At 51.7% G+C, this 17,726-nt stretch overlaps 1 protein-coding gene across 2 annotated transcripts; it reads right to left on the minus strand.

Moving 5' to 3' along the window:
* Positions 1-272: 272 nt before the first annotated feature.
* On the minus strand, positions 273-15,576 carry SLC68A1 (solute carrier family 68 member 1). Of its 2 annotated transcripts, none has more exons than XM_076009818.1 (10): positions 15,513-15,576; positions 8,262-8,367; positions 6,733-6,973; positions 6,215-6,297; positions 5,196-5,648; positions 4,920-5,043; positions 4,193-4,289; positions 3,501-3,672; positions 3,231-3,424; positions 273-2,157 (listed from the first exon to the last, which is right to left on the minus strand). In XM_076009818.1, exons 3-10 carry the CDS (start codon positions 6,898-6,900, stop codon positions 1,895-1,897), a joined length of 1,554 nt encoding a protein of 517 aa, XP_075865933.1. In that variant the 5' UTR covers positions 6,901-6,973; positions 8,262-8,367; positions 15,513-15,576; the 3' UTR covers positions 273-1,894. The 2 variants fall into 2 exon arrangements, with proteins under 2 accessions (XP_075865933.1, XP_012625401.1); XM_012769947.2 differs by having other exon boundaries at positions 8,262-8,363; positions 15,513-15,564.
* Between the last annotated feature and the right edge of the window lie 2,150 nt (positions 15,577-17,726).

Genomic DNA, 17,726 nt, shown 5'->3' on the forward strand with positions numbered 1-17,726 from the left:
TTCCATCCTGTCTGTCAGGTGGATGCGGAAAAAATCACGTTCACACCAACACCCAGGTTCAAGAACTGAGAGTCCTGACTCTGTGTACACACTCAAACCCATGGGTGAGGCTCAACTCTGAATAACAGAAGCAGCTTTTGACATCCCTGATATCAGAGGTTCTCAAAACTTTCATGTGTATAAGAAGTAGTTTCTGGGACCCACACTCAAGATATCCATTTTAAACCTGCACTTGGAGGGAAATTACGAGGTGCTTGACAAATGTTAACCCATTTAATCTTCCCAATAACCCTACAAAGTGTAGGTGTTTTTATTATCCATTGTACAGATAAGGATCTGGAGCCACGGAAAGATCAAGCAATTTCCCGAAGTTCTGTCCTTTATCAGCTTGGATGTGAACCCAGGTAACATAGCCATAGAGCCTATGTTTTCAGCCACTATGCAGGCTCTCAGAAAGCACCGGCTTAGAGCAGTGGTTCCCAGCTGAGATCAATTTACCTCCCAGGATGCATCTGGCAATGTCTGGACATGTGTTTGGTGTCACAACTGGAGGAAGGGGAAGTACCTCTACTGGCACTTAGCAGGTAGAAGCAGAGGTGCTGCTAAATGTCCACAAAAAGAGTTATGTGGCCCCAAATGTCTCTAGTGGCAAGGTTGACAAACACTGGCCTGCAGCAGTGGTTTTCATCCCATCTGTGTAATAAAATCACCTACAGAGATTTCCCAAATCTGCGAACCTCTGGCCTATAAGAGGCTCCTCCTCTGACTCCCGTGTCCATTGGTGGTAGATGGGAAATGCACTGGGGCTGCTGGCTCCAAGCCTAAAGGTCATTTTGGTCCCCAGCACCTATGCAGTTATCAACCTGCATTTTTGTCCCTGGCACCTCAGGGAGTCTGATGCAGGTAACCCACCATTCCTTTGCAGAAATGCTCCCAGGTGCTTTTTCTAGTCAGGAGTCCTGACCCCTAATCCACCACTCACACCCACAGCACAGACCTAAAGAATAGGAATGACTGGCTTTAATCAGTCTGCAACAAAATCACCCTCTGGAGGCCTAGTGGGCTGGGGGAGCCCTACAGCAGGGGAGATGTGCTACATCCAGCACAGCTGAAGCAGAGAACCCTCAGGAACCACTGGAAGGGTGGAAGGAGGGGCTGTGGGATGGACAGCCTCCCCTGACTGGGCAGAAGGGAGCAGTTGCAGTATCAAAAGTGGTTCCTGAGCAGCCAGCCCTAGCCAGGCAATGGGATGGGCCTCCGAGCCCCATGGCAACCCTGTGTGCACGCAGGGCAGCCCTGTCCCTTCTTGGTCCTCTTCCCTCCTGTCCCCAGGGAAGCAGGTACCAGGTCCCTGAGCACATTTGGCCCAGCCCTTGCCCAAGCTGGGCTAGGCAGCTAAGCAGGGACTTAGACCTCAGCTCCTGGCTCAGCCCCAGGAGCTTCCACCCTGCCATCTGTCCTCCAGGCCACATCCAAGGAAGGTAAAAGAGGATACTCATAAAAGTGGGGCCAGGCACGGTGGCTCACGCCTAAAATCCTAGCACTCTGGAAGGCCGAAGCAGGAGGATTGCTTGAGCTCAGGAGTTCAAGACCAGCCTGAGCAAGAGTGAGACTCCATCTCTACTAAAAATAGAAAGAAATTAGCCAAACAACTAAAATAAAAAAAATTAGCTGGGCACGGTGGCGCATGCCTGTAGTCCCAGCTACCTGGGAGGCTGAGGCAGGAGGATCCCCTGAACCCAGGAGTTTGAGGTTGCTGTGAGCTAGGCTGACGCCAGGGCACTCTAGCCCAGGCAAGAAAGTGAGACTCTGTCTCAAAAAAAAAAAAAAAAAAATGTGGTTCCTACCCTGGGCTTCAGGCAGTGTCCTCAGCAGGGTGGCCTTGCTGCACCTCTCACACTGTCTTAATGTCCAGGGTTTGGGCCCGTGACAAGTTCTGGCGCTGGGCCTTGACCATGTGCAGGCGTCTCCCATGCAGCGTGAACTGGGACCAGGTAAAGAGCTGCAGCAGAGCACAGGTGATGGGCACCAGCACCAACAGATAGAAGCAGCCCTGGCGGAGCATTGGGGCCTGCGCAGGGGCTGGGGCCGGGGGCTCTGGCCAGGGCTGGGCACTCCCTATAGGGGTCATTGGGGGCTGCTGGAAAAGGTCGTGACCTAGGACAAGAGAGCACAGAAAAAGCACGGTCAGCCAGTTCCCCTCCAAGCCCTGGTTCCCTCTAAAAGCCATGGTGTGACATCTCAAAACATCACACACACATGTCCAGACCACAGCTTCCCCTCACCTCCCAAACCCGCTTCTCCCCTAGTCTTCCCTTATTGGTAAAGGGTACCACCCCCACCCAATAACGCAGGCCAAAAGCCCCAAAAGTCATCCTCAATTCCTCACTTCAGTGTACTCCACCAGTCTCCAACACCCAATTCTTCATTTCCCCCCAACTCCAAAACACACCAACCTGCCACCCCGGCCTAAGCCTCCATGCCCTCTGCTAGTCTCCCAGTTATCTCACTGCTATTCCCACCCCAGCCTCCTAAAATCTGTTCATACAACAGCCACAGTGAATTTTAACACAAAAATCTGACCATGTCACTTTGCCACTTAAAACTCTCTCAGTAGCTTCCCCTTGACTGAAAATAAAACCCAAACCTGCCTGATCAACAAAGCCCTCTTCACTTTTCCATCCCCATCTCCTAACCACTCCTGGAACCTTGGGCCTTTGCACTTGCCGTTCCCTCTGCCTGGGATGCCCTAAGCTCTTTTCTAGACTGAACCCTTGCCATTCAGTCCACATCCTGAGGGCACCTTCTCAGAGAAGCATTCCCTGATCACACCAAGTAGCTTCTCGGTCACACTGTCTCACATCTCCCTGTCTCATTTTTACTATGACACTTATCACTGCCTGATGTTTTCTTGTTTGACTGTCTGTTGCCACACCCCACGCCCACCCGATTAGAATATAAGCTCCATGATGGTGAAGACCTTTTCTGTCTTACTCATTATTATCTCCCCAGCACTCACAGCCTGCACAGAGAAGGTATTCTATACATATTTGTTGAGCAAATGAATGAATAAACTAAGAAAGAATGGAGGAATCTGAGAGCCAATGCCTCTAGCCACGTGGGGAGGGGCCAGTTGCCATCCTCTCTTGTTCACTGGACCCAGGCTTGCCAGCTGGGTGAGCTGTACCCCCTGGAGCCTTGGCAGCCCTCACTTTCCCCTGGGCCCTCACCTGTGTAGAAGCAGAGCAGCCAGGTGCCCAGCAACGGGGCAAAGGTCTGGCCTGGCTTGGTCACAAGGGCAACCATGCCAAAGAGAAGCGCCGAGGCTGCCTGTTTGCGGTGGTTCAGCACCAGGTCCTCGTCCACCAGGTCGGTGACCACTAAGGTCAGCAGCTTACAGGTGCCCTCAGTGAAGACACGGTTGCTGCGGTTGGAGAGAGAGCGCGGCAAGAGTGAAGGGGTGGGCAGAGGTTTGGGGGCGAGGGTGGGCAGGAGCATACCTGGCAATGAAGAGGCAGAGCAAGCCGAGGTGGTCCGGGCCAGCCAGCAGCATGAGCAGGCTAAGGCCCAGCTTGAGCAGGAAAAGCCCCCGAACGACAGCATAGACGCCCCAGCGTCGGCACAGGGGCAGGAAGTAGAGGTTGTTGAGATGGGGAGCGACATAGGAGATGCCTGGGGAGGGGCAGTGGGGCACCAGCCCGTCAGGGGCACCGCTGCAGCTTTAGTGACTGCCCATATCAGACTGCATTTGTAGCGCACTAATGATGTGCTGGGCTCTGTGCAAGAGCTTCATACTCTTTCATTTAATCCTCCCAACACTTTAAGGTAAGTACTATTACTATCCCTACTTTACAGATGAGAAAGGGAGGCCCAGAGAGGAAATAACACACCCAAGGCCACCCAGCAAGACTCCCCCGAAGGCCCATCAGACTACAGTCCTCCCCGCTAACCAGCCACTGCACTGCATCGCCTCAGGGTGGCACCATCTCCTAGAAACCGGACAGAAAGCAGCCCTACTCCCCCTACACCCAGGACAGGCCCGCTCCAGGAAAGCAAAGCTGGGGCCTGCAGGTGCGGCCCCCACCCTCTGCCACCTGAGTCCCAGCTGGTGAGGGGGCTGTGCCTGCAGCTGGACCAGGAGTTCTGGGGTACAAGCCTCTGCCCTTCCCATCTGCCCAGGGCACACACTCACCCAGCAAGATGGAGCCTGTGGAGAGGGAGATGTGGTCCGACAACAGATGCTCCAGGAAGAGGGGGAAGAAGTTGCTGTTGAAGTGGCAGTGGAAGACCTGCAACCCAACGGGGACAGTGAGGAGGCCACCAGCCAGGAGAGAAGTCAGTAGGGCCAAAAGCCAATAGGGGAGCACATGTCCCCTGGCCCTCAGAGCAGCAGGCCTTTATCCCCATGTCCCTAAACATGCAACGTGCCAGAACAAAACCTAAATCCACATTCCTGCTACTTATCTGATTTAGTTAGAAGGCATAATAAAATAGTATTGGAACAATGAAAAGTTTTTTTCTTTTTAATTGAAACACCTTTCTCATGACATAAAAACCAATTTATTTCTAAGTTTGGCTACATGTGTTACATACTACATGTGTTTTAGGTGTGGTACTTGGTGTTTTCAAAATATTGTCACAGAGTCCCCAAAAGGAGCATCTCTATTTCATATCCCACTTTACAGATGAGGACAGGGCTGCCCAGAGTCACTGAGACCTGCCTGAGATCACACAGGAAGGGAGGGGATCAGATGGTGCTAGAGTCCGGGTCTCCTGACTCCCCAACCTGTGTTCCTGCCACTGGATCATCCAGCAGTCCTCATGGGCAGCCCAGAAACGAGTTCCCAGCTCTTGAGGAACCTGTCCACTTGAGTGAGGCTTAGCCCAGCGTGGAGGGGCCTGGGGGCTGCTCCCCGTACCTGCACCAGGTCCATGCCCACGAACCACAGGAAGTTCCGGTGGCGTGTCAGCTGCCGGAGGTACTGGCCCAAGGTGACACTGCCCACTTCCTCACTGCCCACAAGCAGCTCCTCTCCACAGAGGCTGTGGGGCAGGAGGAAGTTGAGAACTGCCTGGGGCTGGGCCAGAGTCATCCCCCACCCCAGGGCAGCCACCCAGCAGCCAGGGGACCCAGCCCTGAAATCAGCCCCAGAAGAGTGCTGGTGGGAACCTGGGCAGCAGGGCTGGCCACTCACCTGCCATCCACAGCCAGGGCTGAGCACCCAGGCTCCCTTCTGGCCACCTCAACCCGCCGCCTCAGCAGTTGTGTGGCCCCCAGAAAACCCAGCCCAGAGCCGGTGGCCAGTGTCACGCAGAAGGCGCGGAAGGAGGAGAAATCCTCCTTGTTCCAAAAGGCGTAGGAGGCAAAGACAGAGAGCGAGCCAGCTGCACTGAAGAGGGAGCAGCAGAAGTTGAGGTGGGTGCGATCGTGGGCCGAGAGGGCCAGGTCAGCCAGCAAGGCGTGGTGGTGCAGGTCCACGAGAGTCAGGAAGCCATCATACAGGCATAAGCACAGCAAGAACTGCAGGCCGGCCGGGGCCCAGGGCACCCAGAATGCCAGGAACGACAGTGCCAGCAGGGGCCCGTGCCTGCTCAGCGCCTGCACCCGGGCCAGCACAACGGCCCTCGAGGAGAGCCCAGCACCCGACCTGCCGGGGAAGGAAGGGCTGTTGAGAGATGCCCTTTCAGCATTGGCCCCAGCTCCTCCTGCCCAGGTCCCAGAGGGAGGATGGAGGCCCAGAGTGTGGGACTCACAACAGCGTGGTCCCACTGTGCCCCAAGTACCCAGCCTTCAATTTAGGAAGCACAATTCACCAATGGGTACACTGTCCTCTGCCCCAGTCTCTTCCCTTAGTAGCCTGTCAGGGCTGACGGGCAAAGGGTGGTGGGATACCCACTTCTCAGTCTTGGGGACAGCAATAGCTCAAATAGGGAGGGGGTAAAGGAATCTGCTAGAAGCAGCAGAAGGTGTTTGCAGTACAGTCAAGCCAACCTGGGATAAATCTCTTCCCTTGGCAAGCAAGGCTAGGGTTAGTCAAGATGACTCCTCCAGCCTGGACAGAGCCTACGCTGAACCCCAGGAAATGAGGGGACATGGACAACCCCTGAAATGGTCTCCCTTCTTCCCCCCCCACAAACACAGGCAGGGGTCCTCCAGCCCTGGGAGAAGTGGGGTGAGACTGAACCAGTTATGAGCACTCCCTAAGACACAAACCGGGGCTGGGAGCTGAGGAACTGGCGGTCACTGAGCCAGCCGAAGAGGGGGTCATTGAGGCTGTTCCAGAGGAGAAACACCGTCTGCAGGCAGAGGGGAGATGGGGTAGGTGGGCTCCAGGCACCCTCCTCTCCAGGGTTACCCCTACCCCAACCTGCTCACCGCCCTCACAGATGGCTGCAGCCTTCCTGCCTGCAAACCTTTGTTCTCTGACAGCCACTGCCCCATCAGACTCCAACCCATCCAGGGCCCGACTGTTACATGTAGCCAGCTGATTAGATTAATACATGAGAACATACTATATTATACAGATGAGTACACAGAACAGTGACTACATAAGACAGTGGCCAGGAGAGCTGGTCTTGTCTGCACCGAGGGTTATCGAGGCCTCCACCAGCTTTTCTTGCTGAGTCTGCCCCATGCCCCTGACGAGGCAGGACCCAGCACCTGTAATCTGCATGACAGCCCACACATCCTCTCTTCCCCCACTCAGGCTAGCCGCCCAGTGCTGGCCCTACCTCTCCAACCCAGAAGGCCGTTTTGTTGATCTTGTACACCGAGACAAAGGTGTCCACGTAGTAGAGTAGGAACACGTTGTGCAGGATGGAGGTGAAGAGGGCCAGGGAGCCATAGACCACGGCTGTGGGCAGGCCCAACAACCAGGCCTGAAGGCGACCCAGCCCCATGGCTGCCAGCCCCAACCTCAGCCCCAGGAGCACTGAGGGCTCATGACCGTGGGCAGTCTCGCCATCCTTGTCCCTGGGGAAGAAGGAGCCAGTTAGCAGCAGGGATCAGAGCCAGCTATGCTCTTAACCTCAAACCTCTGAGTCATTTAAAAACTCATTTCCACTGGGAGAGAGTTTGTACTTAAAACAAAGCTGGGGAATCATCAATGAAGTAAACTGAAACGATGCTACGCCAGATACCACTACTCTGGGAGTAACGAGGAAACTGACAAAGCCTGTGGGAAGAGAAGGGCGACATTGAGCACTGAGCCAGGTCCTGTGCTAGGGTTGGATGCTCAATACCTTCTTACATCCACGCTTACAACCCTAACAGTCTGGACATGACAACCCTGGGCCTGGGCACACACTGAACTTACAGTAAAACCTCAGGCAAGCTACTTAATCCAAGCCTCAGTTTCCTCCTCTAAGAGAGGTAAGAGGGGGGCCAGGCGTGGTGGCTCACGCCTGTAATCCTAGCACTCTGGGAGGCCTAGGTGGGCGCATCACTCAAGGTCAGGAGTTCGACACCAGCCTGAGCAAGAGCGAGACCCTGTCTCTACTAAAAATAGAAAGAAATTAATTGGTCAACTAAAAATTTATAGAAAAAATTAGCTGGGCATGGTGGTGCATGTCTGTGGTCTCAGCTACTCGAGAGGCTGAGGCAGGAGGATTGCATGAGCCCAGGAGTTTGAGGTTGCCGTGAGCTAGGCTGACGCCACGGCACTGTAGCCGGGGCAACAGAGTGCGAGACTGTCTCAAAAAAAAAAAAGGTAAGAAGGATGGTGCTGCCTACTTTGCAGAGGAACTTAAGGATTAAATGAGGTAACTTGCAAAAAGTACTCAATAAACACATGTTGGTAGTATCATTCATATTTTCACGAAATCCCTACAAAGTTTATAGCACTATAAGATTTTACAGGAGAGCAACTCCAAGCTCAGAGATGTTAAGTAATTTGACCAATGTCACACAGCAAAAGAACAACAGATTTGAATCCAGGCCTGGCTGGCTCCAAAGCTTTTTCTGCCACTTGACCTCCCAAAAAGTTCCTATGTACTATTGGGGAGAAGAGTAAAACCTGGGGTGATGTGTGCTCAGTGACAAGAGTGCTAAGATGTGGTAAGAGTCCACAACTGCTCATGCACTTTGATTCGGGAAATTCTACCTCAAGAAACTAATCCAGGCCTGGTGCGGTGGCTTACGCCTGTAATCCTAGCACTCTGGGAGGCAGAGGCAGGAAGACTGCTTGAGCTCAGGAGTTCAAGACCAGCCTGAGCAAGAGGGAGACCCTGTATCTACTAAAATCAGAAAAATTAGCACTTACCTGTAGTCCCAGCTACACGGGAGGCTGAGGCAGGAGGATTGCTGGGGCCCAGGAGTTGGAGGTTGCAGTGATCTATGATGACCCAGGTGACAGAGCAAGACTCTGTCTCAATAAAAAAAAAAAGAAAGAAACTAATCAAAAAGAATATGTACAGAGATGTTCATCACAGCAAAAAGCTAGACACAGCCCAAGAACACAACAAAGGGACAGGCTGGGCTAGCTCAACGCTTTCCAAAAAGGACCTGCACGTGGCCACCATCAACACATGGGGAGAGAAACTCAAGAACATGTTATGTGAAAAGAGAGAACCAAGGACAGCAAACCCATGCACAAAGACCAACAGCTAGGATGACCAGAAGTGGGAAGGAAAATAAAAGTCAGATCTTTATTAGTCCAGAGCTTCTCAAACTGTACTATGTGTAGGGGTAACCTGCAGACTTTGTTAAAATGTAGCTTCTGACTCAAGAGGTCTGGGAAGAATCTGAGATTCTGGATTTCTAACAGGCTCCCAAGTGAGGCTACAGTTGCTGGTCTATGACATTTTCAGCAGCAAGACCTTAATTAAGTCTCTCTTTTTTAGACTCAAACCTGTCCTTGTCCCATGCCCCAGTAGCTCTCACTGCCTAGCACACCAAGGTCACCACCTGGCCCCTCCACCTGGCTGGCAAGGCCTCTGCAATCTGGCCTCTCCCAGCCTGTCCAGCCCGGCCTTCTCTGGCCAGGCCTCCATCCCTGCAGCTTCATCCCACGGCCAGCACCCTCCCCATTTGCATCTCCCCCATTCTTCAGGATCCAGCCCTGTGTCCAGGAGACCTTATACAACCCTCTGGCCTCGCTGGTCCTGCTCGCCCCCACAGCTCGTTTGCTCTGTTTGCACAGTAGACACTCCTGACTGCCTCCCCGACTGTGGGGTTTTCAAGGGCAGGGCCTGGGTCCTCGCCTTCTAGCTCCCTCTCAAGAACAGGGGAGGCTCTGAAGAGGATGAGGAGGGGATCTCACCGAAGAGCGAGTGGTGACTCCCTCAAGAGATCCACATGCACCTCCCCCTCCCCATGCCAACCTTGTGCCAGTCTATGCTTAGTGGCGGGGAAACGAGAGGAGGAGGAGTGGCCAAAACCACCTGAAGCAGCCCTGCACTGTGAGACTGTTCCCCCAGTGGCCACAGTGATCCGGTCTTGCCCCCAGGCAGGAGGATGGGCAGGGGGCCTCTCCCTAGGGCCCTTGAGCCCCTGAAGGAAATGATTTTCTTTTTATTTTTTTCCTCAGAGCTTTTTTTTTTTTTTTTTTGAGACAGAGTCTTACTTTGTTGCCCAGGCTAGAGTGAGTGCCGTGGCGTCAGCCTAGCTCACACAGCCTAGCAACCTCAAACTCCTGGGCTCAAGCGATCCTCCTGCCTCAGCCTCCCAAGTAGCTGGGACTACAGGCATGCACCACCATGCCCGGCTAATTTTTTTTTGTATATATATATTTTTTAGTTGGTCAATTAATTTCTATTTTTAGTAGAGACGGGGTCTCGCTCAGGATGGTTTCCAACTCCCAACCTCAAGCAATCTGCCCACCTCGGCCTCCCAGGCCACCGCGCCCATCCAGCACTGCTTTTCTAAGTGTCATGGTGGAAAGAAGATACACCTGGAGTTCTCACAAGTCCTGACTCTACCATTTACCACCGGTGTGACCTGGAGTGATTTACTTAACCTCTCTGTGCCTGTTCACAGTCAATGAGAAAATAAAGCACTAGAGCTTTAAAGACGATTACTATCCAACCTCTCAGACGTTCCATAAAATGGAGAGGGCCCCAAGACCTGCCATACAGGTCAGGAGTGAGGATTAAATGAGATCCTTTCTAAAGTGCTTTGGGGCTATAAAGCACAACCTACACCTCTGTCACTATCCTTAACCCAGGCCACTTTCTGTGATTACCCCAAGGCTTTCAGAACCCCCAGCCTCAACCCCAAAACTGTAGGTGAAAAGGAGTGAAGGCCCCAGATGCCCAGGGACTTGTCCTTGTTGCTAGAGGTGACCCTGCACACAAGGTCCCCAGTCCTCCCCAGCCTCCCCCAGCCGGCTCCATGAGGGTAGAAGGATGAGGGTAGAAGAAAACTTCAAAAGGTAGAGAGGTGGAAAGAGTGTAACTTTTGCTGTCAGAGGGCCTGGGTTCAAACCCTGACCACACTTCCTACTAAGAGTGTAGCCTTAGGCAAATCACTTTACCTTTCTGAGCCTTGGGTTCCTCATCTATAAAATGGGATAATAATGCCTATTTTTATAGGGGTACAGAAAGGATTAAACAAATGTTTAATCAGGAAGCCCAGAATGTCATGCCTGTAACACAAAGGATGCTCAGAAATTGGCTTTTTCTTTTTCTTTTTTTGAGACAGAGTCTTACTCTGTTGTCTGGGCTAGAGTGTTGTGGCATCATTATAGCTCACTGCAACCTCAAACTCCTGGCTCCTGGCATCCTCCTGCCTCAGCCTCCCAAGTAGCTAGAACTACAGGTGCACGCCATGATGCCCTGCTATTTTTAGTAGAGATGGGGTCTCGCTCTTGCTCATGCTGGTCTTGAATTCCTGAGCTCAAGTGACTCTCCCACCTCAGCCTCCCAGATTGCAGGCATGAGCCACCGCGCCCAGCCAGAAACTGGCCTTTTCTTGGGCTCACTTAGATCAAGGTAGGAGCAGGGAAATATTCTGGTAATCAGACCACTTCCTAGGTAGGGGAGTTTGAGAAAAAGATGGGGCACAGGAGGGAAAGTCAGAAAAGGGGGGCCTGCAAGGAGCAGGAACATACACAATGTTTGGGAATGCCAGAGATAAACTCCCATCACAGACCTGAGCTGAGCTGAGCACAGCGACCTGTCCAGGTGAACAGCTCCCTGGAGAGGGAGCTGGGGTAGGTGTGTACAGGGTTACTCTTTAGCAGTTTCTCTTCCAGATCCCCTTCCTCCATCAGGAAACAGCCTCTCACCCTCCTACCCTCAACCCGCCCCAGCAGAGAACAGCAGCCCTGCCTTTCTGAGGGAACACCGCTTGGAGCCCACACCAGCCTTGTTGCATAAGCTGGGTGAGATATCCTATAACCTGCAACCAACTCCACCTGCCCCCTTGGCACCTTCTAGGGCCCATCTGCCCTGGGTATGGTCCCAGCTGGTGGCCTTGAGCCAGCCACTCCCTCTCCCTGAGCCTCGATCTCCTCACCTACAAAGTGGGGATGTTAATGCCCACTTTGTAGATGGCTGTGAGCTGAAATGCAAAAGGAATATAAAGCACCAAGCATACTACCTGGCTCACAGAAGACCCTCAATACATGACAGCTATTTTTTTTCATGTCTCTGAAGTTTAGTTTCATGATCAGTCATTGACCCCTCTGCCAAATCCTTGACTGAGGTTGTCTTTCCAGCACCCAAGCTTGACACCTGTTGTTGCCTTGACCATCTTAGCCCTCTTGTCTACCATCCTCAAATTCTTTTTTAAATGCCACCTTCAGGCCAGGTGCAGTGGCTCACACCTGTAATCCCAGATCTGTGGGAGGCTGAGGCGGGAGGATTGTTTGAGGTGGGATTTTGAAACTAGCCTGGGCAACATATTGTAAGAACTCATCTCCACAAAAAATTTTAAAAACTAGCTGGGCACAATGGCATATGCCTGTGGTCCTAACTACTGGGGAGGCTGAGGCAGCAGGATCACTCGAGCCCAGGAGTTACAGGTTGCAGTGAGCAAAGATCGAACCACTGCACTCCAGCCTGGGCAACAGAGCGAGATCCTGTCTCTAAAAATAATAAATAGGCCAGGCGTGGTGGCTCATGCCTGTAATCCTAGCACTCTGAGAGGCTGGGGCGGGAGGATGGCTCAAGGTCAGGAGTTCAAAACCAGCCTGAGCAAGAGCGAGACCCCGTCTCTACTAAAAATAGAAAGAAATTAATTGGACAACTAAAAATATATAGAAAAAAAAATTAGCTGGGCATGGTGGCGCATGCCTGTAGTCCCAGCTACCCGGGAGGCTGAGGCAGGAAGATCACCTGAGCCCAGGAGTTTGAGGTTTCTGTGAGCTAGGCTAACGCCATGGCACTCTAGCTGGGGCAAGAGTAAGACTCTGTCTCAAATAAATAAATAAATAAAAATAATAAATAAATAAATGCCACCTCCACACTTTTGTTCATGCTGTTCCTGCCACCTGGATACCCTAAATATAACCACATACCATTTCTCATGCACATAGGATATGCTTGGCTTTTATATCCATCATCGCGAATCCTTACGACTGTTACTTATTGCCATTCACATTTTATTTTTTAATTTTTATTTTATTTTATTTTATTTTGAGACAGAGTCTCACTTTGTTGCCCAGGCTAGAGTGAATGTCGTGGCATCAGCCTAACTCACAGCAACCTCAAACTCCTGGGCTCAAGCAATCCTCCTGCCTCAGCCTCCTGGATAGCTGGGACTACAGGCACGCACCACCATGCCCAGCTAAGTTTTTCTCTATATATATATTAGTTGGCCAATTAATTTCTTTCTATTTATAGTAGAGACGGAGTCTCGCTCTTGCTCAGGCTGGTTTCAAAGTCCTGACCTCAAGCAATCTGCCCACCTCGGCCTCCCAGAGTGCTAGGATTACAGGCATGATTCACCTCGGCCTGGCCATTCACATTTTATAGATGGAGAAACTGAAGCTCTGAAGGTTAAATAACTGACCCAAAGTCAGTTATTAGTAGTTTTTCCCCTCTGCACTAATGCTTCCTGCTCAGTCTTTAGCATTTCCAATGGGAATCAGAAGCAAACACCCACCTCCTTCTACTTCTAATGCCTCTCACACCAGGGGTGCAGTTTGGTCTTCTCCAGTTTTCTCCACCAAATCTATCAGCCCCCCCCCCCACTGGAGGTTGGTCAGAAATCAGGGAGATGCTGCCATTTCCATCTCTTTCTAGTTCTTTATCTCCCAGGAGCTCAATGGGGAGAAGGGTAGAAAGTTTTTACACGATGACAGAGGGCTCTTTCCAAACAGATCTGATTCTGTCACCTCCCCACTCCCAGTGCCTATCATCCCAATGTCCTTAGGATAGAATCTTGTGAGGTTTACAAAACTCTTTATGATCCAGCCCCTTTTTCTCTCCCAGCCCCAAGCTCTCTTTCCAGATTGTGTCTGTGCTTCTTTTTTTCTTTTTGAGACAGAGTCTCGCTTTGTTGCCCAGGTTAGAGTGAGTGCCGTGGCGTCAGTATCAAAGAAGGAATGCTTCTACTCTCTTACAAAGACCACTAGAAAGAAAGCTCACAGCAACCTCAAACTCCTGGGCTCAAGCGATCCTTCTGCCTCAGCCTCCCGAGTAGCTGGGACTACAGGCATGCACCACCATGCCAGGCTAATTTTTTCTATATATATTAGTTGGCCAATTAATTTCTTTCTATTTTTAGTAGAGACTGGGTCTCGCTCTTGCTCAGGCTGGTTTTGAACTCCTGACCTCGAGCAATCCGCCTGCCTCGGCCTCCCAGAGTGCTAGGATTACAAGCGTGAGCCACCGCACCGGCCTTGTGTCTGTGTTTCTTAGCACAGTGCTGTGCACTTGGCGAAAGCTTGATAACGGTCACTCCTTGTTATTATCCGTATTCTTCTTTGGTCTCCTGCTGCTTTGCTTTACGTTTTACTCAGAGGGGCACATCTTTCTCTTTCTCTGGGTTGCCTCTTTCTCTGCAGCTGCCTCTTTCTCTGAGGCTCCCACAACCAAGCAGAACAATGGCTCTAGGGACACAATGGGGCCTGGGCATGATGGTTTTTCTATGGCTGCTGCAGCTGCTGTTCCCTAGGGCTGTGGATGCACATGTTGGTCTTTTAGGAGCAAATTGACCGATCCAGGTGTTAAGCAAGCACCTACTGCATGGAGAAAGAGCCTGGTGGAAGCAGAGGACAGAAATCAAGGATAGGCTGACCTGGCCCTGCCCTTACAGAGCTTGTGGCCTGGAGGAGAGTAAGGGAGGGATTTGGTTGCCTGATGCAGGGGCTGAGGGACTTGAAAAGGGGAGAGAACACCTGAGTGGGTGTATTCGGCAGGGCTAACTGGGCCTGTGACACTGAATGGGCAGGATTTGATAAGATTGGGGGCATGGTGAGGTGAAAAATGCAGAGATTTGCTGTTTTGAATCTTGGCCTCTACTACTTGATTCGCATTGCTAAAGACTGAGCAGGAAGCATTAGTGCAGAGGGGAAAAACTACTAACAAGCATAACTTGAAGGTAGGCACCCCCATCAGGTCTGCATATTATCACTAACTAGCTATCTGAGTTTACTCCTATATCTGTGAGGCAGAGAAAACAATTCTATTTTCTGCCTGTCCTCAGAAGTATCAAATGAACAGATGAAAATGAAAGGTATAATACCCAACGTGTCCCTTTCTCAACAAGCAGCTGAATTGTCTGCTCTGTTTCCTGTTTCACACTCTGGAATCTTATCTCCTAGCCCAGCCTCCCCATAGGGAGCAGTTGGGGACCTTCCCTTTATCCTTAAGAATGGGCTCCTTTTTCATGGAGGTTTGTATAATTTAAAAAAAAAAAAAAAAAAAAAAAAAAAGAATGGGCTCCTCCTCCTCAGGCTGGAATGACCTTTCACCTTACTGCAGAAGAGACCTTCTTCTGCTTCTCCCCGCCCCCCCAGATTATCACAGCAGCACTGGAGGGTCAACAGCTTCACCCCGGCCCCCAGGCCCCCCTGCCCCTTTCAAGCCACTGAGGAGTTTAGGGTCTACCCAGGAGCTCTTTCCTCAGTAGCTGGCGCTGAAACTTGTGTAGTGAGTCTCCATCCGTCTGCTCAGTAAAATCACCTGAGGAGCTGTTCAATACTACTGAGGCCCAGGCCTCACACAAACCAGTTAAATTGGAATCTCGAGATGGGCCCAGCATTGATCCCAACATCAGTATTTTTTTTAAAGCTCCCCAAGTGCCACCAGGGTTAAGACATTATGCTAATGGTGTGGCTCCCAGACGCCCTGGGAGCTACCTGATCCATTGCATCCCTTTCCTTCTGACCCCCAGAGAGCCCTTCTGCAAGGATGCCACCTTGCCCCCTTGAGCCCCGCTTCTCCCACCCTAAACCCAAAACATTCCCAGCCCACAACCTGATCACCTCAAGGACCCCCGCAGACAGCCCTCATGACTCCCAGAGACGAAAGCATTCCCGTCCCCCTTGGGCCTGCCGTTTGTGTGACATCGGCCCCCAGTCCAGCCCACTCCTGCCCCTGAGCCCAGCAGCGGGCCAGTCTCTCACCGAAATCGTGACAGCCAAAGCCTTATCCCGCGGCTGCCCGGAGCCAGGTGCAAGCCAGTGCGCCTGCGCGCACGCTATCCAGTGCTTCCCCAGCCGCTCCCTCCGCCCCCGCCCGGCGATTGGCTCCGCGCGGCTCTCAGGGCTGTAGCTCGGGCAGGTGACCGCGCACGAGGCTGCCGCCGCCATGTTTCTCTCGGGCGCTTGCCCTTAGGGACCAAAAAGAGAAAGTGGACGCTGGCAAATAGAGGCAGGTTGCCTGGATTTCTGATTGGCTCACACCCTCTCTTTCACCTTCATGAAGGCTTAATATCGCTTCAGTTCAACTAGTTTTTTTTCTGAGTGCTCCCTTTCTTCCTCCCTCGTCCTTGCTTAGTATTAATCCAGACAATGAAGACAACACCTTCTTCCAAGCCTTATGATCTGACTGGATGCAAAGCTGAGGCAGATTTGGAGGTGGCAGCGGCACGACCTGGGACTCTCTGATGCTGCATTGTGAGCCCCTCAAGGGTGGACAGGGCCAGCTTGAGCCGTGGACACTATGGCTCTGGCCAGAGGAGCCAAAGCAGCGGACGTGGGGCACAGCCACCAGCGCCCTGAATGAGTGACCATACAGGTGACCTCCTCGTATTAATAGTAGTAATGATAAAATACAAGGAAGACCGAGCTCTTACTCTGTGCCCTGTACTGTGTTAAGAACTCTACATGCATTATTTTGTGAGTCCTCACATCTTCCTGGGAGGTAAGCACTATTATCCCCATTTTACAGGCAAGAGAGTGAGACTTTGTCAAAAAAACAAAACAAAAATCAAGGAGTCTGGCATGTTGAATTGGCCTTTTCTGGCATGAACTAGGACTTTTATAAATTTGTTAAAGGAATCCCCCTGCCTTTCTATCTCTGGCCAGTGTGTGTCTTTATATCAAAGCAAACCTAAGTCTTTACTTAGCCCTCCCTGAGTGTCTTGTGGGGAAACGGGAATGGGGAGGGCCGGCAGGGGCCAGAACTGGATGTGACCCAATAGGAAATACGTTTGGCTCCTCATGTTGCACTTAATTCCCCATGGTTACACTCTGAGGCCCCTCAGCCCTCAGGTTTTAGAGACAATGTAACCTGTTGCCTTTTTATGTCAGCACCAGGCCTGGGCCTTAGCAATTATCTCTGATTTCTCTCTGTGGCTACGAGGCACAGAGTTAACCGGGAAGGGGCATTGGGTGCAGCTAGAAGCCATATCTCCTGCCTGACTCCTTGAGCCCTATTGGAGTCCCTGGACCACAGGACAGAGAGAGACACAGCACTTTCTGTCCTTGAAATGCTCTCCCCCCTGGGCTTCCTACCTCTGTGATCCAGGTTCCACCCTGTTCTCCTACCTCTCTACTCCTCCTCAGTTCGTTCACTGGGCCACTTTCTCCCAGGGCTTCTAAAGGTAGAAGGAGGGTCCCCCAAGTTTCCATCTTCAACATTCTTCATTTATTCACTCAAATTTTTAGTCCATGCCAGGCCATAAGCTATATGGGGTAAAGGGGAAAACAATATTTCTGCCTGCAAGAGGCATACGTGGGAACTCAATAAGTTAGAAACCATGATGTTAACGGTGTGATCTGGACCAGAGACAAGCACAGCGCAGCAGCTGTTCTGGTAACGTCACCTACTGCCTTTTCTGTCATGACTATTCTACACCTCCCATCTCCAGCCTAAATGTAAAACAGCCTGCTGGACAGTTCCCAGAATGTCCCACCTGAACTCACCATTCCCCCAGCTTTTAGTCCCCCTCGGGTGTTTTCTATCTTCAGGATTGCCTTGACCTCCCACCCAGGCAGCCAAGCCAGAAACATGTCCATATGCTATCCTACCCCCCTCATCAAGGTGACCACATGGCATCAAACCCAGGTGGATTCCACTCCCATCTCTCTTTTCCATTCTTCTTGGCTAAAAAGGCATTGGCAAAATTGCATTCCTCTCTGGAGGCTATCCATTTTCCAGCTCCCAGAGGCAGTTTGCATGCCTTGGCCCATGACTCCTTTCCATCTTCAAAGCCAGCAATGAGCCAGGTGCAGTGGCTCATGCCTGTCATCCTAGCACTTTGGTAAGCTGAGGTGGGAGGATTGCTTGAAGCCATGAGTTTGAGACCAGCCTGAGCAATAGTGAGACCCCGTCTCCACAAAAAAAAAAAAAAAAAAAAAAAAATTAGCTTGGCATGGTGTCATGTGCCTATAGTC

This window comes from Microcebus murinus, chromosome 14 (genome assembly GCF_040939455.1).
Source record: "Microcebus murinus isolate Inina chromosome 14, M.murinus_Inina_mat1.0, whole genome shotgun sequence".
In the NCBI taxonomy this organism is placed as follows: domain Eukaryota; kingdom Metazoa; phylum Chordata; class Mammalia; order Primates; family Cheirogaleidae; genus Microcebus; species Microcebus murinus.

What these genes read in the sequence shown, in the direction of transcription:
- SLC68A1 (XM_076009818.1), bottom strand. Translation starts at nt 6,900, where the DNA reads ATGGGGCTGGGTCGCCTTCAGGCCTGGTTGTTGGGCCTGCCCACAGCC. An exon ending in CACAGGCTCCATCTTGCTGG is followed by an intron (nt 3,673 to 4,192) that starts GTGAGTGTGTGC and finishes GCCCCTCCCCAG; the next exon opens with GCATCTCCTATGTCGCTCCC. An exon ending in GCTGCTCTGCTTCTACACAG is followed by an intron (nt 2,158 to 3,230) that starts GTGAGGGCCCAG and finishes CTCTTGTCCTAG; the next exon opens with GTCACGACCTTTTCCAGCAG.